Source organism: Rhinolophus sinicus, linkage group LG16 (assembly GCF_036562045.2).
Source record: "Rhinolophus sinicus isolate RSC01 linkage group LG16, ASM3656204v1, whole genome shotgun sequence".
NCBI lineage: Eukaryota > Metazoa > Chordata > Mammalia > Chiroptera > Rhinolophidae > Rhinolophus > Rhinolophus sinicus.
In genome coordinates, this window is record NC_133765.1 from 18,343,706 (window position 1) to 18,368,190 (window position 24,485).

Consider the following 24,485-nt stretch of genomic DNA (forward strand, 5'->3'; position numbering starts at 1 on the left):
ACTGTGTCGATCATTACTTTATATAATTTTATGCCTTTTAAAGAAGGAGAGAATAAAGGAGAACACATATCTATTTATTGACTTTATTATAGTTACCTTCTGTTTTTTTCACCATTTGTAGCTCTTTTTATTTGTTCTTTCAATTTGGAGCTACAATCTTGTGTCATTTCTATAGTATGACATTACTACAATAGAGCTTTGTTTGCCCCAACTCAGTTACTTTGTGCTTCTACTGTCAAATAATATTGAAGAAATGAGAAGAGATGCATTTATACTGTCTTTTATAATTACATAATTACATTTACTGGTACTGTTTATTTTTGTGTCTGTCTTTGTTTTGTTTTTGTGGATTTGAATTACTGTTGGGGGTGACTTGTTTTCAGCTTAAAGAACTTTCTTTAGTATTTCTTGAATGGTGGTTCTGCTAGCAATGGATTCTCTCAGTTTTTATCTGGAAATCCTTTGTTTCACCTTCCTTTTAGTTTTGGTAGATGTAAGACTTTTGATTGACTTCTTTTTCTTTTAGCACTTTTAATATGTCATCCCATTGTCTTCTGGCCTCCATTATTTCTGAAGTCTATTTCCCCTGCAGTGTGAATCTCATTTTGCTCCCATACATGAACAAGAGTATAGGACAACTGCACATAACAGACACCTATAGAATACCCAACAACATCAGAATACATAGTCTTCTCAAATGCACAAGGAACATTCTTCAGGAAAGATCATATTATAGACCATAACGTATGGATTAATACATTTAGAAAGACGGAAATGATACACAGCCTTGGAAATGCAGTCACCCTGAGATAACAGTAGCATTAGCAGGGCTCTCTCTTTAACAATCTTTTTTCCTGATATCTCTGTTAACTTGTCCGTCTCTGCTGGCATCACAGGCAGATATTAGGCTCCACTAATTGTCAGCTGATTCCTCTATTGTTTGTGACAATGCCCTAGGGCATGAATTTCTCCATAATCTGATCCAATTATATTCAAGCCGCTTTGCAAGGGCAGTGTTTGAGGCCAGTCGTTAAGGATCCGGATCCCAGGAGAGCTTTTCTTAAGAGTTCTCTCCTTCCCTTGTTCTCTGTTTAACTGGCTGATTTATGGTTTAGCTTGTTGCTCACAAGCTTACCTCCAGTGCTTACCATTAAAGTTTCCACTGTTTTTGAGGACACCCTTAGGCTTAATCTTCCCCACACTCTGTTCAAAATAAAGTCTGCTCCCTTGGGGAGAGTTTTATGTGTCTGTATTCTTATGTTCTGCCTCTCCTCCTGGCCAAAATCTCTGCTCCAGACCTGGAATGAGGAAAATCAGCCGCCCACTTTTCTCAGAATGACGCCCCTCCCCCCATGATTTACAAGGAGGGTTCTAGGTGAGGGCAATAAGTAGTCTCTGGTTTTCTCCACTTACCTCTCCTGTCTTGGAAGCATAGCTCTATGAGTGAGCTGAGGTGAGGGTGATTGAGGCCCTAATATTTTCAGTCTGCTGAGCCTAGAGTAGAGCCTCCATTTTATGAGTAGGGGCCGGTGGAGAAAGTTTCCTGGCTCACCTGGAACTTTGTTTCTGCTACATAAACCTTGGGGGATAAAAAATGGTGGCCTGCTATTCCAGGGAGAAGAGATACCATAGCCCTTGCCTGGGAGTTGGAGAGAGAAGGAACCCCATATTCTTGGCCACACCCACCCTGAGTGGCCTTTCTGAGATTGATGGAGGGAGTGAGTTATGGCTCAAGTGTCACAGATTCTTGTTATTCTTACTAGGATTTAGTAGATATTCTTGAATAAATGTTTCTTATTTTGCTGTTTTTCCTTAGAACAATTTTCTGGAGACTTTAAGAGGTTTGAGGTTTTTGTTGAAATTATTTTTGCTGTTTTGGTTGTTTCACTGAGGAGACAGCAGAACTTGTCATGTCACCATTCTGGAAGTTGTCTCATAATAACTAACTGTTTTGAACCATTGAGTCTTGGGATTTTTTTTTTAATGTCATTGTAGCTGACACAAAGTCATATAGAGCTTGATTTGTTATAAACCATTAATACAGGTTAGCTAGCATGTCCCTAGGTAGACAGGGAGGTCCCTGGTGGAATAAACAAAAGACAGCCTTATCCTAAAACTCCAGGTTTTGAAATCACTCCTTCGCTCCAGGACATAATGCAACAAGGCCTTGAGGTTAATCATAAAATTCCTTTTGGCCTGATAAATGGAGCAGATCTGATAGGTAAAGAGTGGGTTACTTTGCTAATTCCTCCAGGATGGGTAAGCAGAACAAACCTGGTAGACGAATTTCATTAGAAGGCGCCCGTTCCCTTCTTCAAACAAGCTCCCTGCTTCAAACAGCTCCCCCTCCCCAAACAGGCAAGGGAAGGTATAAAAGTAAGAGCTTTTGCCTCAGTCATGGGGCACCCCATTCGGGACCTCCTCCCACTCGGGAGCTCTGACTCTTTGCTTTCAATAAACTATCCTCTTTTTAAAACTCTGCCTCTGCTGGGTCCATGTTTCCATTCTTTGGTCTCACGAGACACGATCCCAGCCTATACCGAGAAACTGCCAGCAGATCCAACATCACCTACATCATTTGGGACTCACAGGAAAAGATTCCTACATCAATTATATACGTTATAATATGTTGTCTCCACCTATAAATATTTTCATCCTAGTGAAACAACAAAATATGCCTCCCAACCACTGAAACAAACACTCCCAATTGGAACTTAATTATCCTCTTGAATAATCTGAGTTTTAAAAAGTCACTTAAATTCACTGTCAAGAAAAAAAGCACTCCCCACTACTGCTGTAATGAGAATATCTCACAGAGCCATGAATCTGTTTGCTGACTTGTCAGAACGGGGCAGAAAATGCATTGAAACCCAGTAGGCTTTTTGAAATAATGGCTTTAAGGAGTTTCTCCTCTAGGGAGTTTTTCCTCCTCTCTCCTGTTATCATCTGGGTATCCTGCAAATTCAAAACTCCCACTTCGCCTGCCAAGATTGAAAGAGATGAGCATATGAATGTCAACAGCATTTGTGAGTTAGATATGGGAAAATTATTTCTGTTCACCCTTGAAATAATTTAAATTAATCATTTAAATACCTATGCAATTAAATTTAATAATCAGTAATCATGGGATATCTTTGACAGAGTTTGGAAAAGAGCCATAGTTGATACAGAAAATAAAACAAGAATACCAAAACGTTGAATTATTTTAAGAGCAGAATATCTCCCAATTAACTATGATAAATCATAAACAGAAATGGTATAGTCAAAAGAAAATCTCTTTTATGCATATTAACTATCAATTTAAAATTTAGCATTCAGGCATCAGCATTTTAATGTACAAATAAAAGAACTTTCCAAGCATTACACAAAAGTGCAAAATTTTCCAACTTCAGTTTCAGTTTCTCTCGCAGGGTAGGGGTGTTCTTGACCCTAGGGAAGAAGAGTGTTCCATGACATGGTTCCCTATACCCAAGAGAAAGGGAAACATTCTGCATGTACGGAAAACAATCATTTGCAACGTAAGTGCATTTCTACTAACAGATTCTTGTTCCTTTACTGGTGACTTATTTTGGGGGGGTCTTTACAGTTTATGATCTCAAGCGTTCTTCTTCACCCCATTATTAAATTCCATGTTTTACAGTTTCCATTGTTTATATAAATATCCAAGGCATTTAAAACTTACATTTTATTACATGTTTTTAAAAAAAGACATCCAAACTTCAATGATCTAGTTTGGCTTTGGTCTCTGTTACAATTCTGATATTAAGACTCTTTTCTCAGGAACAGTTCTGAGCCTGCACTCAGTTATTCCAGATTTTGGTACAAGCTTGCCTTGCCCATTTACTCCTCTGCCATCTTCTAATTTTCCATCCAGGGGGAGACTGTTTATGATACTGAAATACTTCCAAAACTCAGAGCAAAAGGACAGAGATAAAAATCTATGAGATTTTGGCATAAGGGCTATTTTGAACAGACCCAAATCTAATCAAATAAATAGGAAAAATATGTTCTTACCCAAAGACAGACCTCCAGTCATTATAAGAGGTAAAATATGGTCTTTCTAGCAAACAGATCTGCACCTAGAACATATGTTGGTGAAACTTCCAAACTTCAAATAATCCTATAAAACATGATCATTAAACCACATCCTGTGAGCCAAACCTGGCCCTTCACCTATTTTTGTATGGTTTTCAAGCTGAGAATGTTTTTTATACTTTTAAATAGTTGCATTTTAAATGGCTTTTTCAGTACCTACATAATATACTCAAATTTGACTCTTGGCCCACAAAACCTGAAATATTTACTATCTGGTCTTTTAAGAAAAAGTACCAACTGCTAAAATATAAAGAGCACCAAAACTTTTGAGAAGATGCTCAACCTCAAAATGTGTAGAAGAAATGCAAAATAAAACTGTACCAAGATGTCATTTTTCATCTAAGATTGGCAAACAACAAATATTTGTTTCTGGCTTTGCAAATCATCACAGCCTCTGTGGAAGAGAATCTGACAATACTAAACGGACATGACAAACACTCATTCATCCCTTGACCCATCAATTCTACTTCTAAAAATGTATCCTGTGATTATTTTCACACAGGAACTTAAGCTGTACAAAAGCTTATTCATTGTGGTGTTATTTGCAATATCAAAGTCTTGGTGATAATCATTAGGGTCCATTTGGCAAAAGTACGAGCATGGAATACTCTGTAGCTTCATAAAGAATGGGGCAGTGATATACAAGTTCTGACAATTAAGTTTGCGAACTTGCCACTGTGTGCTTACATTAGCAGCAATGGACAAACACTTCGGTAAGGTTTCATAACCTTGGTATATCAGTGTCTCACAGCTGTGTTTGTGTTGACGTGTGTCAGTGTCTTGCTGAGTAGCATTCATTATTGTTCTTTCGTGTGTTTGTGTGCCGTCACGAGAATGAGCTTGTTAGAGCAATGGACAAACATTAAATTTCTTGTTAAACTTGGCAAGAACGGAAATGAAATCAGGGACATGTTAGTCCAAGTTTATGGGGATAATGTCATGAAGAAAACAGCAGTGTACAAATGGGTTAAATGTTTTTCTGAGGAGAGAGAATATGTCACTGATGAAGAGAGGTCAGGGCGGCCAGTAATGAGCCGAAAACATTAGAAAAATTCATTGAATTGTGCATCAAAATCATTGGCTGACTGTGAGAAGCAGAGCAGACCAAGTAAACATCAATAGAGAAACAGTTAGAAAAATCTTAACTGAAAATCGTGGCATGAGAAAGGTGTGTGCAGAAAATGGTTCCAAAGGTGATCACTGATGAACAAAAGCAAAAGAGAGTTTGCCAAGACCTCCTGGAGAGGCAAGACAATGTTTTGGGCTGTGTTATCACTGGTGATGAAATATGGATGTATCAATATTACCCTGAAACAAAGCATCAAAGTGCACAATGGAAGTCAGCCAATTCTCTATGATTAAATCCGTCAGCCCAAATCAAGAGTCAAAATGATGTTGCTAAAATTTTGATATCGGAGGGATTATTCATTATGAATTTGTACCAACTGGACAAACAGTTAACCAAGTTGACTATTTGGAAATGCTGAAATGGCTGCATGAAAAAGTTAGATGAAAACTACCTGAACTTTTCACCAATAATTCATGGCTCTTGCATCATGACAATGCACCAGCTCACATGGCACTGTCTGTGAGGGAGTTTTTAACCAGTAAACAAATAACTATATTGGAACACCCTCCCTACTCACCTGATCTGGCCCCCAATGACTTCTTTCTTTACCTGAAGATAAAGGAAATATTGAAAGGAAGACATTTTGATGATATTCAGTACATCAACAGTAATATGATGACAGCTCTGATGGCCATTCCAGAAAAAAGAGTTCCAAAATTGCTTTGAAGGGTGGACTAGGCACTGGCATTGGTACATAGCTTCCCAAGGGGAGTACTTTGAAGGTGACCATAGTGATATTCAGCAGTGAGGTATGTAGCACTTTTTCTAGGATGTGTTCTCGAACTTAATTGTCAGAACCTCGTATGCCTCACCTGCTTCTAGAAGAATGTGATGATTTTTGATATGAAGAACCAGGGCACTCTACCTCCTGTAAAGTCTGATGTGAGTTTGTTGGAAGCAGAGCCTGAGAGAGGACCATGGGCCCATGTGATTTACTGAGGAGTGTTCTTGAGAGACACCAGAAAAGGAGAGAGGGGAGCAGGGTAGGAAAGGTTCGAAGGTAAAATCTGGTCTCTGCCTGATCCTATGGGGAGCTCTGGAGCCTATGTTGCACCATAGGGCATGACCCTTAAGGTGAGGGAGCAGGGCTTGTGTACCCCCGCACCAGTCAGTCATTGGCTACAGAAGCAAGTGGGTAGTTTCCAAGTACCTCTTCACAAGGCAATGTCAATCTTCAGAGAACCACACGCATATCTCCAGAGAAGGATATCTATGTGAGCAAATATCCAGAGCACCCTCTGTTGCTGGAAGATGAGATTGTGGCATAAGGGTTTTCAGGGACAGATCCAAAATCCAATTAAATAACTTTTTTTTTAATAAGTCGACTGAAACATGGCACCAATAGCATCCACTACTGGTATCATTTGAAAATTTTTTGCCAATGTGCATGTATTATCTAGATTTCAAACTCAAATTAATTAATTTCAAAGAATTCCATAAATTCCCAAAACAGGAGTTCTGTGACCCAAAAGTGTGAAACTCATACCACTTTATACCTCTTCCCTGTTGCACTGAACACTAGCGAAGCAGTGAGGTAGCACCCACAGTGCTCTGGAGGAAAGAAATTTGTCCCAAGAACGTTATATCCAGTCCAACCATTGGCTGCGTGAGCAGAACTGGTTTTTTGGTGGGTTTCATCCCTTGCCCAGAGATTTTTCTCTCTGCTCACAGTGCTGCTACTCCAGGCAGAGCACATTGATGTTTTTGATTCAGCTGCCCATTAGAAGCTATCACTGTGAAGCAGGCGCATTGTACCAGACTATACAGAAGTACTCAGCCTCATCCTCAGGCTGCGCCCCAGCAATGGTGAGGGCAGCTCGGCCTCCGAGGATGGAGCCTGAAAAGCGGTTGGGGACAGATGCCGGGCGTTTGTCCATCTGGTATATGAGCTGCTGAGGTGCTTGGCCAGGTTTCTTCAGGAACCATCCTGGAGCATTCCCCGTTGTGACAGGTCCCGTACTCATAGAGCAAGTGAGAGTGACTGTCAGTCCAGGCATCACTGTGAGGGAGGGCTCCTGAGTCACCACAGGCTGGGAGCTGACAGCTGAAAAGAACAGAAGGGAATGCCCATAGCACTGAAGTTAGGGCGACCCTCCACATGACCCCTTGTTCTTGCCACCTCCCCAAAGCCCAGCGAGTCTGCCCTGACCTGTGCAGAGGCCCATGAAGAGGACAGTGGTCCAGGACATGTTGGTGATGCTCCTGCAGACACTGCTTCCTAAGGACCTCGCAGCTGGGGCTGGACTCCTCCAACTTTAACTCTCCACCTTCTCCATCTCTTCACTGAAGGGTGGCCTCCATGCAAATCTCCACCCAGTTTCCTGCTTGTACTTAGGGCTGAGTCCCAGCTGGTAAACACTCTGCTAGATGAAGGGTGGGTGGAAAAGAAGGTGGGTGGTGGTGAGGGCTTTGTTTCTGTTTTCCTTCTTCCTGTCGCCCGCCCTCCCTGAGGGTGAGGGTCATCACAGCTGCTGAGACACGCTTGCTGAGCACTTATGGAAAATGCAAATGCTGTCAGTTGAAAAGTTTCACAGCTGGGTCCAGGTCCCCACAAACAGAGGCGTGGTCCCACAGTGCCCCCTGCTTCTTGAACATCCAAAAGTCTCCTTTCCCCAAAGCATCTCAGGCCTGACAGATTCAACTTTGGGCCTCTGGCTGATTTCTGAAACAATCCTCAGTGCTTTCTTGAAAACCTCCAAATAAAACTGCTCCATTTCAAGTCCAGCTCTATCCGCGAGGTCCTTAGGAAGCAGTGTCTTCAGGAGCCTCACCAACATGTCCTGGACCACTGTCCTCTTCATGGGCCTCTGCACAGGTCAGGGCAGACTCCCTGGGCTTTGGGGAGGTGGCAAGAGCACGGGGTCACGTGGAGGGTCACCATGACAGCAGTGCTCATGAATATCTCCTTCTGGCCTGTTCAGCTGTCAGCTCCTGGGTCTACCCAAGATTAGAAGTCCTACAATCCAGCCAGCTACTCTGTCCCAAATACTAGCTGTGCCCCCTAGTGCCTTCTGACAGAAGGAGATATGTGTAGTCATTTGGATACTTCCTTCTTTGATCCACCCAGAAACCTTTTCACTTATGCACTTGAGGAATCAGGGAACCTGAAACTCTGTGTTGGGTGTTTATTTACTAAGGCTTTCCCCAGTCCTCATGGGGACAACTGAAGGGAGGATGGAGTGGTGGATGTGACCCCATTCTTCAGGGCTCGGTTGGATATTTTAGATACGTCACTGTTCTCTTCAATTCGATTGGATGGTGGCCACCACATTGTAAGACGACTCACTCAGCTTCAGGGATTTGGAACCTTGGAGACAGAGGCACCAATAAGTCTCGGGAGATTATTTGCCTCCCAAAGATTTGAACCCTAAATGGATCAAAAGCACTCCTCCATTACTTTCAATTACATGATAAGGGAATAAGAGAGGAAAGAAAACAGCGCTATCTGCTTAATATATGTATATCACACACAAAAATATATTTATAACAAAATAAAGAAGAAACAGTCATGACAATTACAGTCCTCATTTCTATAACTGGTCACGTCATCACAGCTGGTATTTATAATTACCTTCTTTTACTACCCATTCTGTATTCCCTTTGCCTTCAGCAAGTACCTCAGCTGCTTATGGTTCTTGACCTAGTGAAGTGACCCAAACTTTCATTCACGAAGGGTCTGGGCTATTAGTAGCCCTGTCTAGACTGCCAGGTTGACCTTGGTATATAGAAGTTCATGTTTCAGAGTCTATGCATAAAACACCCTCTCTGCCACAGTTGCCATTTTGTTCATGTGACCATTGGATGAAGATGGGGTGGCTGGGGAAAGAGGCTAACTAGTATCCACAGAATGGGTTATCCTATCCACTCAATTTTTAAAATTCTCCCTTGCTTAGGTCACCTATTGGTGAGCATTCACATGGAACACAATTATCTTCTTCTTTTTTTTTTTTTTTCCAATTCGGAGAGGTCTATCCACATACCTCTTCTGCAAATTTATTTTTTCACTATTTTTCCAATCACGTTCCTTTCAGGTCCCTGACCATCCAGTCAAACCAATGACTCAATATAATCATACATCTGGCCATTTCTGCTTCCAAAGTGCATGACCAGGAGCATTGTTGGAAGTTCTGACCACTGGGAAGACGTCCTTTCACCACTGTCTTTCAGGGATGTCTCAGAGAGGGGCTGTAGTGCTGTCCACTTTTGGGTTGTTCTTGCAGAATCATCTATAAACCAGCCCCGAGACTTCTCTTCCTCTGTTAACCCATCATAGGGAACTTGCCCATAAAGCCAGAAATACAGGCTGGGAGACAGAAGGCAGTGTAGTGGGAGTGGGGGACATGGGCATTTGAGCCACCTCTTCGTGCAACTTACTTGTGCCTTAAAGACCTGCTTGGGCCAAGTCACATAAATACCATTTCCATATGATGATGGAGCATTGCCGTGCATGCTCAGCTTTATGGCGTGGTGGGTCAGATAACACCCAGTTCATGACAGGCAGCTCAAATCACAAGGTAACTACATTCTGGAACTGGAGAAATAACCACAGAGTAGATTTAGGAACATACTGGGCCCACAGTGAGACAGACCTGAGAAAACACTCCATTGATCACCTGATCTCCGTAAGTCCCTGTCGCGTCCTGCACGACAAGAGCTGTGCGAAGCCAGAAGGGTGGTGCAGGGTTAAGAAAGACAGTGGCCAAGAATAGAATACAAGCGGGGCCAAGGGACTCAAGTCTCAAGGACTGAGCCCTGAATCGGGCCAATGCATAGCTTTTATTGGTTAACTTCTGAGGAGATAAAGATTGTTAATCTCAAGATCTATGTGTTACGTGGCCTGCTGGCTGTCTTTCCGAAAGTCCCCATTGTGTTCCAGCTTGTACTTTGCCTTCACACACACACACAATCCCAAGGAATCCATTGAAGGGGAGGGACCAATATGATTCCATCGGGTCTCAGTTTGCTGAGGCACTTCCTTGTGAAATCCTGGGAAGAGCGCGGGGGAACAAACGGTTTGGCAGCTGTAAGGCTACAAGTCCCTACTCTGACTAGGGGTCCTTAGTGATGTTTTAGGTCTCTTGGAATCAATGTCAATTCAGAAACAGTGTCCAGTAGTCCCTGCAAAGTCTGATTATTTCATTTCTCCCAATGCACAGTTACTCCCGTACAGACCATTGGATACTTTGGGGAAAGTTGGGAGAAAGAGTCACAGTATACATTTTCGATAACGTCCCCAGGTCCTTCGTCAAAGGAATCTCAGCCTCCTCTGCATTCGAGGGGTTCTGGATCTATAGACTGGCTCAAGTCTAGCAATTGACCGAGGGGCCACGACTCTCTGTTTTTATCATTTGAGTTTGACTTCTTGTTCACTTGACCTAGAAGTTTTCTGCTTATACAGATCAAGTAAGAATTTAGTAAGCTTCCTGTTATTTCATTTCTAGGATCACCACGGATAACTAGCCAGCTCCATAGGTCTGCATGAGTCAGATGATTCTGATTGCTGCTTTGCCCACCTTGCCTTTGGCAGTTGGTGCCACCACTTGGCCCCTGCCAGCCCAGGACCCAATTACTCCCATTGCATTTAGGTTTTCTGATTGGGCGGCTGCAGTTACCACTGTAAGGTCTGGCCTAGAGAAGAGTGACCACAAAGTTCTTCAAGGATGTTGAGGTTCCTCTCACAAATTTATTTCTCAAAGTATTGGTGAGAAGTGTGTCTTCTGGACTCTCCAAGTGTAGGGGAATAGGTCTTAAATGACAAATCCATTCTAACATTCCAGTCTCCCTACCTTTTGAATCCCTTCCTCTACATTAAGCCAAGGCAGGTCTGGCTTTTCCAATTCACTCACTATGGGTCACCTTTTGGTCTGTTTCAGCCAACCAACCAAACTGTTAGAGCTCTGTCTAACTCCCTGAGCTGTATATAACATGAAATGCTGAATCTCTGCTTAATGAGTCCATAAATTCAGCCTGATACAACTTCATGCTCTTTCCACCATTATCCTACACCCTTAATATTCATTCCCACACATGGGATTTCTGTTCTGCGGATTTCTGTGTATATAAATTAGAAGAATCAAGTAGTCTTTTTGGAGTGTAATGTACCTCCTTGTGGGTCACACTCTGTACCTCACCTTTAGGGACCTGCTGGGATTTGTGTCTAATTATAGATCTAGAAGCAAAGAGGGTAGAGTGGGTGGGTCCTGAGAATAATCAGCATTGAATTGCACCGCGACAGCCTCAAGGGGGCCATTACCTTTGCATCAAGCAATTCTGGTTTAATTCCCTCAGACAAAGGTGGGAAGACCTATACCAAGAAGGGGGGAGTGGGCAGAGCACGGTAGCTTCTTCCACTGAGGGTGGGGAGACCTCTTTCACTGGCAAAGAAGACTCATCAGAATTGAGGGGTTCAATGTCCCTGGATTCATCAGGGTCTTCCCACACATTCCATCCCAACTTATCGGATCCTATTCTATCCCAATCGTTGTCCTCACTTTAACAGTAGGCACCTCAAAGCTGGGAGTTCAACTTGTGCTGTAATTTAGCCAATTGAAAAAATGAGGTTTTGCATTTGATTTTCCGCAATTTCAGTCCAGCTACTACATGAGCTAAGGCTTTCCTTCAGGTCACACCTAGAAGCTCTTAGGTCACTTATGAGGCCCCTGAGCTGGGAATTCAAATCCCTGAGCTCATTTCTTTCTCTTACTACTTTGTCCAGCAACATCAGGAGCAAGCAACCAACATCATTATAGTTCTTAGTGTTCCAAAAATGTCTGAACGCATCGTATACAGAGTCACTTTTCTCCATGTTTCTTATAAGTGGTTGATAAGAAGTATCCAGTGCAGAGATTTTGCTTATTTCTATAAACACTTCAGGACATGGACTATCGGCGCTTTCTTTTACTAATGGAAGTAGAGCTATCAGCATCATTAAATCTAGTCAGATTAAACCGCCAATTCCAGAAACCATAGGATCAATAAAAAACCCCTCATAATTAAAATTCCATTACTCTCGACTGACTCCAGGTACCCAAATTTGTATTAAGTTTGTATTAGTGAGGGTTCTCTAGAGTAACAGCACATATATTCATATTTTATTGTAAAAACTTGTTCACACAGTTGTGGAGGCCGAGAAGTCCCACAATCAGCTGTCTGCAAGCTGGAGACACAGGAAAGCCAGTGATGTAATTCAGTCTGAGTTGAAAGACTGGAGAACTGGGGGCTGGTGGTGTATCTCTTGGTCTGAGTCCCAAAAGTGAAAAACCAGCAGTACCAATGTCTGAGGGCAAGAGAAGATGAATATCTCTGATCAAGCAGAGAGAGCAAATTACCCTCTCTCCACCTTTTTGTTCAGTTCAGCCCCTCAGCTGATGGACGATGCCCACCACCATTGACAAGGGTGATCTGCTTTACTTAGCCTACAGATTTAAATGCTAATCTCTTCTAGAGACAACTTCCCAAATATAGAAATGTTTTACCAGCCTTCTGGGCATCCCTTATGTCCAGTCTCGTTAACACATGAAATTTACCATAACACTGCTGTTTGAAAAGCTGGAAAGATTGGCACATTCAGGAACCACATCACACAGGTAAGGAGGAAGCTGTCATTGTCCCATAAGCCCAAGAGCATATTTCCTATTGGAAATAGATGAGACAAGTAAAGAGTTAACAGGAGCGAGCTTGTGGGCTAACAAGGATGAGTTGAATATTAATCACTTGGCTCTGAATCCCCTGGCTAGTACGTCACCTACAAGTTGACAGCATCTTACATCCATCATATGTAGGAACAGAAAAGTTCCCAATCACAACAGCAACCCCCTGCAAACTGACATCCATCATAGATGGGAACAGGGCAGTTCCGAGGAGAAGACAATTGTAACAGCAGCCCCCCTGCAAGCTGACAAGCACCCTACCTCCTACATGGAAAATATGAAACATCAGCACTCCTTCTCATCAGGGCAGCTGTCCCCCATTGGACTCTACCCTGGTTAGACTCCATTTGCCAGTAGCTCTCTCTTACACCTCTGTCTCCGCAGCTCTCCCTCTCAGACTGCCCTGGCAAAACTTCTGCCAGTTCCAAACAGAACTCTCTCTCTCTCTCTCTCTCTCTCTCTCTCTCTCTCTCTCTCTCTCTTTATTTCAAATAAATATTTTCTTACTCTTGCAGAATCTTGTAAATGCTTTTACATTCTGCAACTAACCAGGGGTTAATTCTACACCAAGACAGAAACCATTGTAGTGGAGAGAGGAGCTGAGAGGAAAGTGAAATCTAGATCATGTTGCAGGAACCCACATCTGTGCGGGTTGGGGAAACATCTTCAGAACAAGGAGGGAACCTGTGAACACAGTGCAAGTTTTAGTCTCACTTCCCCATGAACTTGCACCACTAAGGTAAGTGTCATTGTTCATATATGAATAACAGTGATAACCAACCCTGACCTCAGCTGGAGTCCAGAGATGGTCAGAGAGGCCATGTGGCTAGACTTGGAGCCACACAAGTGATCAGGAACCCTGACAGCTGAGTTTTGACAATGTAAAACAAGAGTCTGGGGGCCGTGCTCAAAAATTGTTGGTACCAGGAGATAAAATCATAACCTCTGACACAGGAGGTGGTAACCATCTGTCCCCAAGCCCTGGACACTGAGGGAGGAGGAGTCAGGGAAGACAGGGCCCAACACCCTGAAAAGAGTGAAAACACTCTGGTGAGTTCAGTGCTGGGATCCAGGTGAGTCTAATGAGAAGGAAACAAAGAGTCAGCCCTGATGTCCCTGTGGTCTCTTCCCCGGAGGACTCACCTTTCCCCTGAGTGAGGATGGTGAGGAAAAGCAGAGCCGAGGCCATGGTAGACATGCCCAGAGCACTACCTTCTGAGCCCCCAACCCTGTGCCTGGTCCCCCAGACCTCTCTTATCCCCTCCCACTGCCTCAGAGGAGGGAGGGGCCTCCATGCAAATCTGCTTCCTGCACCTGCTCCTCCTCCTCCCCAGCAGACCTGCCAGTTGATTCCAAATATTTCTACATCCTTGAATGAGAGAACGTAGGTAAAGAGAAGAAAACACTTTGACAAGTATATTCTGAGGGGTAGAAACTTGAACCATTTATACCTGATTGATAGGCGAGAAAGGTCTGCTGAAGTCCCTCATGTCAATGAGCTCCTGGACGTTTAGTGTCTCTGTTGTCATGTGACTGTGTCTCTGTGATGCTCTCAGGCTGGAGACACAGTCGGCAGCACCCTCTGCTGGGCGCCTACTCTTAAGGGTCTCTAGGTGACTGCTAATGGATGAGGTGTTTCTCTTACGGGGATAAAAACGTCCCAGAATTATAGAGTGTAACGGATGCACACACTTGGCAAATATAGTAAAAACCACTGAATTATACGTACACCTTGAAACGATGACTACTATGCAATGAGAATTCTTGAAATAAAATAGAATATTAAAATTAGGTGCTGGTGGATACAACTTACTCTGAAATGATTCCAAAAATAAATAAACTATGTGTGTGTTATGTATGTATATTTATATGTATATCTATGTACCTATACATATATATACACAAACAAAAATTACACATATTCGCATATACATACACATACATATACACATATAGGCTGTGAGAGACATGAAAAACAAAGAAATATAATGAAATGAAAATATGATAAAATGTTAAAAATTAGAGAATCAGGGGAAAGTTAAATAAGTGTTCTTTTATCACCATTAAAATTTTAAGTTTCTAACTACTTCAAAACAAAATAATAACAAGGGAAAAAATGAAAGTCTGAGTTTAGGAGTGAGGAGACTTGAGTGAGCTCAGAGGAGGTTTTGGTCTCACTTCCCCATGAACATACACCACTGTGGTAAGTACCACTGCTCGTATATGAGCAACAGTAATAATCAGCCTCGTCCTCAGCCTGGAGCCCAGAGATGGTCAGAGAGGCTGTGTTGCCAGACTTGGAGCCAGAGAAGCGATCAGGGATCCCTGAGGGCCGTTTTGTCACATAATAAATCAGGAGTTTCGGGGCTGTGCCCGGGCGCTGTTGGTACCAGGAGACATAGTTATAACGTCCAACGTCATTGCTGCTTCCGGCACAGGAGATGGTGACCGATGTCCCAGGGGTGCCAGACACTGAGGGAGGCTGAGTCAGGGCAGACTGGGCCCAGGTGCCTGAAGAGAGAAAAACACACTCTGGTGAGTTCAGTGCGGGAGCCCAGGAGGACCTGAGGACGAGGAGACATAAGATCAGCCCTGATGTCCCTGTGGTCTCTTCCCCGGAGGACTCACCTGTGCCCTGAGTGAGGAGGGTGAGGAGGAGCAGAGCCCAGGCCATGGTGCAGATACCCCAAGAGTGCTACCTCCTGAGCCCCAACCCTGGGCCTGGCTCCCCCAGACCTCTCTTATCTCCTCCCACTGCCTCAGAGGAGGGAGGGGCCTCCATGCAAATCTGCTTCCTGCACCTGCTCCTCCTCCTCCCCAGCAGACCTTCCACCAGATTCCATATATTTCTACATCCTGGAATGAGAGAACGTAGGTAGAGGGAAGAAAACACTTTGACAAGTATATTCTGAGGGGCGGAAACTTGAACTGTTTATACCTGATTGATAGGTGAGAAAGATCTGCTGAAGTCTCTCATGTCAATGAGCTCCTGGACTTTTAGTGTCTCTGTTGTCATGTGACTGTCTCTGTGACCCTCTCAGGCTGGAGACACAGTCGGCAGCACCCTCTGCTGGGCGCCTACTCTTAAGGGTCTCACTGGTGTTAGGAGAAAGTTCCTCTACCCACACCTGGGAAACACCTGCTGTTGGTGGGTGGTTGGTGGTGGGCTCTCCCCCGGTTTCATCCTTATCACTGTCCCCACCCCCACTTTTTCATGCTAAAGCCTCTGCAGCGTTATATCCTACAGGCTGATCAGTCCCTTCACCACATGCCACATGGAATGTCCAGGTGCACGCGTCGGAGAGCCTGTGGGAGGACCAAGGAACACCGGCCAGGAGTCACTGTCCCAAACTCATCTCTGCTTCTTTCCATTCTTCCTTTGCATCTTGAGCAGGTGACTTAATTTTTCTCAGCCTCCGACTGCAGCTGAGAAATGAGGACTATACGCCCACTGGCTGTTTTGTATGATGTACAGAGAGATCACTGAGAGAGGGGAGTGAAGGTGTGATGATGGGGCATTTGTATGTCTGCAATAGTGATATTTACTAAGAACTCTATATTTTCCAAAGATTGCATCCACTTATCTTTGCTCTATTGGTCTGAAAACAAAGATGTGTTCCTGCTTGTTTTCTTCCACTTCACTGCGTCACAGAACATGATAAAATGATATCCCAAACATGGAACACAGAAGAACCTTTGGGAAAATAATTCTCTCTTTCCTTAACTAGTTTAAAATTCTTGTTTTTCAATTGCCAGTGGTTCACTGATGTAATTTTTTAAAATATAGTTTTTCATGTTGGAATTCCATTTATGATGCAGAAAGTGTACACCAACTACCCTTTTCTATCACAAAATGCAACTCTAAAACCTGTACAGAATTCACGGAGGATCTATTTGAGTACCTAGAAAGTTAATTGTACAAGGCAGATAGGGGAAGAGACTGCCTTTATATATCATTGAACACTGGGTGAGTGCCCCATTTTTCCTTCAATGTCCAAGGCCTAGACTCAAGGCGGCAGGAAGGCTGGAATGGACATGGGTGTGACACAGAAAGAGTTCCAGGAGGTGTTGCCTTTTTCAAGCTTCAGGGAGAGAAAGAGAACTCCTAATTAAAGGCATTTACATTTCTTTTGTTCTGTATTTTCCTTCTCCGTTCCCCATGTCCCAGAAACCAGCCACATCTCCTGTGGGGTCAGCAGTGACAGTGGAGGTCGTGATCTTGTGTTTCTATTTCAGAGCTTTTTCTAAGAGGTGTCCTGGAAACCCATTGTTTCTCTTGCAGTTTATACTCTTGCCTCTAGGGGCAGACACAGACACTGTCAGAGGAAGTGGTCAGCAGTACAGGGAAACTAAATTGACAATTTTTTTTAACTTTTTTATTTATTTTTTATTTTTTTATTTTTTTGGTCCTTAACTCCAAAACGGGCAAAGCCAGGGAACCAGAAGTTCTTGGGTAATTGTGTAGAGGAATAAGCTTGAGAAAGTCATCCTGATAATTGTTTATGATTCCTAGGCTTCACTCTGGTCTGAGCTTCCATAGAATCTAACACGTTATAAAGGTATTGGGAAAAGATTTAAGGAATAGTCAACGACCCAGAACCCAGATGGGCCATTGTGTACCTGACACTTAGACACATCCAAATACCAAGTCAAAAGTTTTCTAAGTTGAACTAACATAGAAACCAGATTCCACTGAACGCTGGGTGGACTTGAGAGCCTCTACTCAACTGGACAGATTGTCTGCTGACACAAAAATATCAAGATAGGGTTAAAACAAGACCTATAGTTTCATCACATAATGTTGGGTATATCCAGGACAGAATCCAAAATCACTTACATATGAAGAACCAAAAAATTCAACTGAAATGACAGTTATAGAGTCTAACTGCAGCATGACAGGTACTTTGGAACTATTTCACAAAGACTTTAAACCAGCTTTTTAGTAATGGTCCCAGAAACATGGACAAAGCCTGTTTAAATGAATAGAGAGATAGAAAATGTTGACTAAGATAGAAAATATAATGCAGCACGAGACGGAACAACCGCCAATGAAAACCACAAGGATTAAAGGAATTAACAGCAGATTGGGCACCGAAATAAAAGATTTGTGACCTAGACGTCATAGCAAAGGAAACTGATTTATGTAAAACATAGGAAGAGAAAATAAACTTTTACAAATGAAATATCATCAGCGAGTGTGGGACCAGTCAGCTGACTTCATAAACATATTATTAGGGTTTCTGAAGGAGAGGACACAGAGTAACATAAAATACACACACATCCAGAAGCTCAACCAACCCACGAGACATTAGAAATGTAATGAAAATCATTTCGAGGCTCATTATCACCAATTCTTATTTGTGTGGATAAATTTCCACATCCCTCTTTGGTTTCATTGATCACTGATTTATTACAAAAATGTCAACTAAACGAGTTTGTTCCTTGACAAACCTATTACATCTTTTCTTTCTCTCTGTCTCCCTCTCCCGATCCTCACAACACAAACTCCAGTCACAAGAGAATTCTCACTGTGTGTATTGTGGGTAAAATTGAGTGAATATACAACTATGTCTGTTCCTTCCTAAACCCCACTAAACCTATGGAGCATTATAGCCATAAGTCAGAATTTTATGTAAGAGAACAAGAGACAGGGAAGTCGAAAACAACACAAATTTGGAAGCCAGGATGAAGGTGACAAGTGGTAACTGACTAAGACCTGACAGCCCAGTCCCAAGTCTGCAAAGGTTCCAAACTGAAATATATTTTATTTTCATTCAGTTGAGAGTAGGAAGTGAGGAGCTAAGATAAACAAAAAATTAGAAGTGGGAGCAGTTACAGAAGCAGGTGGATCTCCAGATTCTCTCTCCTCCTAGTTGTGAGGCTGGTAGACAACTGCCCACCAGCCCCTCCCTGCACAGGTTTGTCTGTGGCAAAGGGAAAAACTCAAGTCTCTGGATTGGGGAGGCCAGGCAGAGATGAGTCTGAGGGTCTCATGAGGAAAACCCTGTGTGCATCATGAATATTGTATCCTCTACTGCTTCTTTCTAATAGGGACCTCCCACTGATAACTCCTCAATAGGCAATAGATGTACAGATTCACCTCTGAGAAGACTGACTTATCCCAGGTGAAGATAGTTATGGCACCATCCTGTAATGTTTGGGGGTGTGTGGCCTGGATCCTGATTTGTCGTTTCCTGACTGGGCTAGGCTTGTCTTGAAATGAGCCAGTCTCCACTGTCCCAACAGCTAAGAATAATCTCTTCTCTTCCTCCAAGCGAAGTGATCCCTGGAATCCACATTGAACTAGGCAGCAGAAAATGTGGGGTGCCTAATCCCCTGCCAATATTCCTGCCAGAGAGCCAGGACCTGGCCCACGTCCAGCAAGACCACACCCAACTCTAGGTTCCCTTCTCTTGCCTCTGGGGCCTTGTCTGTTGTCTTCAGGAGAGGCTCCAAGAAATTCCCAGGAAGCTCCACCCAAAACTAAGCTTGAGCCTCTGTTGGGGTGAATGTCTCCTGGGGCCTCACCTGAGAGACACATTATCCTTTCCTCACTCAGCTGGTGTGTTGCTTGTTCTCACCATCTCAAAACTATATTGTTTGTGGATGCAGTTCTAGGAAGGTATAGGGGAGGAATGTAAAGCAAATCAATAGAGAGATTAACACCAAAGTCGAACAGTAGCTAATAAGGGAGTGGGATAGAGGGATATGCTCTGGGTGAGTAGATCCAGCCATGGGTACCTGTGGTTTTCGTTTCTTAGTCTTTCTTAATTTGCGAATATTCATTTCACGCATGTTCTTTAGGAATGATGCATTTCATAACAGAAGATATTTAGGGGAAAAAGCTGAAATGTACCCGAATTCATTTCCTTCCTTTAGCTACATAGACACAAACTCAGAACCAACGCAGATGTGCAGAGCATTTTCATGAAAAACCACAAGTAGAAGGTGGAAAACCTGTCCATGTAGCCTTTTGGAGGTGGTAGAAACAGTTACCTTGAACATGTGACAAAGACATTGGAAACGAAAAAGAAAGAGCCAATTACAGGACAGAGTCCCCTCCTTCAGTTGTTGAAGTTGACACCCACACCTCCTCCCTCTCCCTCTCCATCATGTCGAGGACGTGTTCAAACAACAGGTAGAAAAGAAGGAAAGATGCTCCTCAATGGGGAATCCTTAGGTCTAAGATGAAGGAAGAATGAAGCCTTTGCTGCCTCCTGAATATTTTCCTAAGAATAAGTATTGTATTTTTATTTCCTCACGATGTGAATCTAGGATTTTCATGCCCTAGGTCACGTAAAGAACACTCTGCCCTTGAGCTGTGACAGAAGAAGACACAGAAAAATTAGTGGCATTCCATCAATCGCGTAATAGATAAATAAAATGAAGCATATACGTACAAGGCAAAATCATTCAGCCACGAGAAGGGATGAAATCCTCATATATGCTTCAACATGAATACCTTGAAAACACTTTGATAAGTGAGAGAAAGCAAATACAAAGGGCCACATAGTGTCTGTCTCCATTTATGTGCAATGCCCAGAGTAGACAAATCCGTAGAGACAGAAAGTAAATCAATAGTTATGAGGAAGTTGAGGGAAGAGGGAAATGGGAAGTGACTGCTAATGGATGAGGTGTTTCTCTTACGGGGATAAAAACGTTCCAGAATTATAAAATGTAACGGATGCACACACTTGGCAAATATAGTAAAAACCACTGAATTATACATACACCTCGAAATGATGACTACTATGCAATGAGAATTCTTGAAAAAAAATAGAATATTAAAATTAGGTGCTGGTGGATACAACTTACTCTGAAATGGTTCAAAAAATAAATAAGCTATGTGTGTGTTATGTATGTATATTTATATGTATATCTATGTTCCTATACATATATACACAAACAAAAATTACATACACATATTCGCATATATATACACATACAAATACACATATAGGCTGAGAGAGATGAAAAACAAAGAAATATAATGAAATGAAAATATGATAAAATGTTAAAAATTAGTGAATCAGGGGAAAGTTAAAAAAATGTTCTTTTATTACCATTAAATTTTTAAGTTTGTAACTACTTCAAAACAAAATAATAACAAGGGAAAAAATGAAAGTCTGAGTTTAGGAGTGACTTGAGTGAGCTCAGAGGAGGTTTTGGTCTCACTTCCCCATGAACTTGCACCACTGTGGTAAGTACCACTGCTCGTATATGAGCAACAGTAATAATCAGCCTCGTCCTCAGCCTGGAGCCCAGAGATGGTCAGAGAGGCCGTGTTGCCAGACTTGGAGCCAGAGAAGCGATCAGGGATCCCTGAGGGCCGTTTTGTCACTTCATAAATCAGGAGTTTGGTGGCCGTGCCTGGGCGCTGTTGGTACCAGGAGACAAGGTTATAACTCCCAATGTCACTGCTGCTTCCAGCACAGGAGATGGTGACCGACGTCCCAGGAGTGCCAGACACTGAGGGAGGCTGAGTCAGGGCAGACTGGGCCCAGGAGCCTGAGGAGAGAAAAACACACTGTGGTGAGTTCAGTGCGGGAGCCCAGGAGGACCTGAGGACGAGGAGACAGAGGATCAGCCCTGATGTCCCCGTGGTCTCTTCCCCGGAGGACTCACCTGTGCCCTGAGTGAGAAGGGTGAGGAGGAGCAGAGCCCAGGCCATGGTGCAGACACCCCAAGAGCGCTACCTCCTGAGCCCCCAACCCTGGGCCTGGCTCCCCCAGACATCTTTTATCCCCTCCCACTGCCTCAGAGGAGGGAGGGGCCTCCATGCAAATCTGCTTCCTGCACTTGCCTCTGCTCATGCCACTGACCTGGCCCTGATTTCTCGATGCTTCTGCATCACAGGACAGCAGAACTAATCTGAGAATTAAAATCTTTAACATGAATTTTGTGAGTTATGAAACACTGAGACCATTATTAGAGTGCCTAGGGAATGGAGCAATCCTTGAATGTCCCTGTAATTCATATTGTGAAAATCAAGGTGGTTCCTGGCTTTGGAATACAGGGACTTCTCCTCGTGACAATTAGAAGGAGAGTGAGGACAGGACCTCAAGTTAGCTAGGAGAAACCAAATTGCTGCACTACCCAACGAACAAAGGCAAAACTGAGATCTCCTGTCTTTTTCAATCTTTTTTTGATGCTCCTCTGTTGAAATGATTGCTCATGTATCCCTTGTCCCAATTCTGCAGTGACTGAGGTCCAGGGACATTTATTGGCATTTCTAAAATTAAATATTGGGACACAACTGATACAGGACATCCCTCAAAGACGCACTCAGGAGGATCTCAGGGTAAGTATCTATTAGAGTTCATACTGGTCAGGTTAAACCACAGCAAGTACCTTCCCCAAATCAAGACAAGGGTGGCCCCTGGTGGCTACAGATGGTGCAACCCAAGCACCAGGGAAGGAAGCTGAAGGGGATCTGGAAAATCTGCCTGCTCCCCTCTCCTCTTTTCTTCCCCTCCTCGCTCAGTACCAGGGCCATGGGTCTCTCTTAGATCCATCCAAGCCTATTTCTGTTTCTCTCCATCTTCCTTTAGAATGAAATGTGCCACCTGACAAAGCAGGTGGGGCAGACCCTCCCCTGGGGACCACTGTGCTTGTCCCAGGGCAGTCTTCTCACAGGCTTAGTGCTCTTGAGGCAGTTCTTGGCCCCCGCTGAGGAAACATTAGATGTGAAATACAATTAACTCCAGTAGGAAAAATGGATGAAAAAAATGGGGCAAAGGGAAGAGACATTGGCTTCCCACAATGTTAAAAGTCAAAATACCCATGAAGGAGAGAGAGCTCGGCAGGTTCATTACCACAGGATGGAAAGCAGGAAGCACCGTTCTTGTGTTTGAGACTCTGGGAGGTGACAAATCAGGTTTGGCCAAAGGGACCCACTCTAGGACCTCTCCTCAGAATGTGTCTATCACAGGGGACACATGTTTTTCATCGTACCTCTATGTAGCACATTGAGATGACCTCGCTTTAGAGGTGCGCGTCTCCTTGAGGCAAAATCTCCTCCATCCACAGAGAGATGCTTGACCTAGTGTGTTTTGCTAGAAAGAATTGAATTGGGGGACAGACTAATCAGGACTGACTAATCTTGGCCAGAGTGGAACTAGCAATGTCCTCGGGATACGATTGGAATTTGTTTGGATGAAAATGCTCTGGTGAAACTCTTTATGTCGTTGTTCATACCATGTCACAGAGATTTTCAAGAACAAAAACAAGTGACACCCTTGGCAAGTGTGGGAGCCTTGGGATTTGGGGAAAATAGGTGTTGGGAGAACTGACAATTTTGGATTTCAGACAATTATTCATTTCATGGTTTGTGCTTTAAATATTTATGTGCTATATTACATTAAATGGTTTAGATAATATTGTCTTTAGTGTGAGATAATAGTAAAATGGTGTAAGTCAATGAACTGCTCGGAAATCCAGCAGCTGGGCCTGTGGAGCCAGTGCACTGGATCTGTCTCCTGGGAAAAGCATGGAGAGGCATTCCGGATGTGCACAGACTTCCTTCTACAAGCAAACCTCTCGTCCTCACGAGATTCCACCTGTCCTCTCGTCCCTGTTGAGGTAGTACTAGGGACAACTCAGAGTCTCCATGCTGCACATATTCTCATTTAAAATTGTTTTGGATACATGTGCCTATAGGTAAGACATGACATGGAAATACTAAGCATGAAACCCCACAGGAGGTAAAAAGACCATTTGTTCATAATATTATTAATATCAATAAAGCCAAAGCAAATAAATTAAAAATACACAAACATTAACTCCTGAAAACCCATCTCTCAGGCAGAAATAATAATAATAATTTATTTATTTATTTTTTATGTATTTATTTTTTAATTAAAGTGTATTCGTATATACTTTTTAAAAATATTAATCTTGTTTTTTGTTTCAGGTGCACAAGACAAAGTAATACTTAGACGTTTATCTTTTATATCCCTCACACTGTGTGAACCCCCCTCCCCCATCCACTATCCCTATGACATCACACCCAGCCATTACATTTCCACTGTCTCTGTTCCTAATGCTGTACTCCGCTTCTTGTAAGTACATACACACACACACACGCACACACACACACACACAAACTTGTAGTTGACATTCATTATTGTTCAGCTTCGGCTTCAGGTGTACAGTGCAGTGATCAAGCATCTACATCATCCCTGAGGTGGTCTCCCTAATGAGACAAGTCTCCATCGGATACCCTACAAAATCTTTACAACATTATTGATTACGTTCCCCAAATTAATTTTCAAAACCCCGTGGCCATCTTGTGGTTACCGACTGCTTTCTAATCCCCTCACCCTCCCCCTTATCCCCACCCCCCCTCCCATCTAGCAACCCTCAGTTTTTCCTCTATGTCTCCAAAACTGTTTCTGATTAGTTCATTCATTTATTCTTTTCTTTAGATTCTACATATAAGTGAGATCATATGGTATATGTCTTTCTCTGTCTGACTTCACTTAACATAATGTTCTCTAGGTCCATCCATATTATTGCAAATGGTAAGATTTCTTCCTTCTTTATGGCTGCGTAATACTGCATTGTATGAATGTACCACAGTTTCTTAATCCAGTCATCTACCGATGGGCATT

At 43.0% G+C, this 24,485-nt stretch overlaps 1 long non-coding RNA gene and 5 gene segments (V, D, J or C); all 6 read right to left on the bottom strand.

Annotated features, from left to right (window-relative positions):
• LOC109439163 (immunoglobulin lambda variable 2-18) overlaps positions 1 to 15,631 on the bottom strand; it is a 123,598-nt gene extending 107,967 nt beyond the window's left edge. Inside the window, 2 exon segments of the V gene segment in view lie at positions 15,081 to 15,384; positions 15,502 to 15,631. Coding sequence covers positions 15,081 to 15,384; positions 15,502 to 15,547 — 350 coding nt within the window.
• LOC141569198 (immunoglobulin lambda variable 2-18-like) overlaps positions 1 to 21,605 on the bottom strand; it is a 135,130-nt gene extending 113,525 nt beyond the window's left edge. Inside the window, 2 exon segments of the V gene segment in view lie at positions 21,076 to 21,381; positions 21,499 to 21,605. Coding sequence covers positions 21,076 to 21,381; positions 21,499 to 21,544 — 352 coding nt within the window.
• The window catches only part of LOC109439166 (immunoglobulin lambda-1 light chain), a 316,010-nt gene that overhangs the window by 150,828 nt on the left and 140,697 nt on the right, over positions 1 to 24,485 (bottom strand).
• The window catches only part of LOC109439815 (putative non-functional immunoglobulin lambda variable 1-50), a 370,373-nt gene that overhangs the window by 142,049 nt on the left and 203,839 nt on the right, over positions 1 to 24,485 (bottom strand).
• Positions 6,517 to 7,963, bottom strand: LOC109439745 (uncharacterized). The segment is given in 2 exons: positions 7,374 to 7,963; positions 6,517 to 7,268 (listed from the first exon to the last, which is right to left on the bottom strand).
• Positions 12,243 to 14,822, bottom strand: LOC141569202 (uncharacterized). 2 transcript variants are annotated; one of them, XR_012492665.1, is made up of 3 exons: positions 14,325 to 14,822; positions 12,751 to 12,856; positions 12,243 to 12,500 (listed from the first exon to the last, which is right to left on the bottom strand). It is a non-coding gene; the product is annotated as an uncharacterized LOC141569202 (long non-coding RNA). The 2 variants fall into 2 exon arrangements; XR_012492666.1 differs by lacking the exon at positions 14,325 to 14,822 and adding an exon at positions 14,017 to 14,154.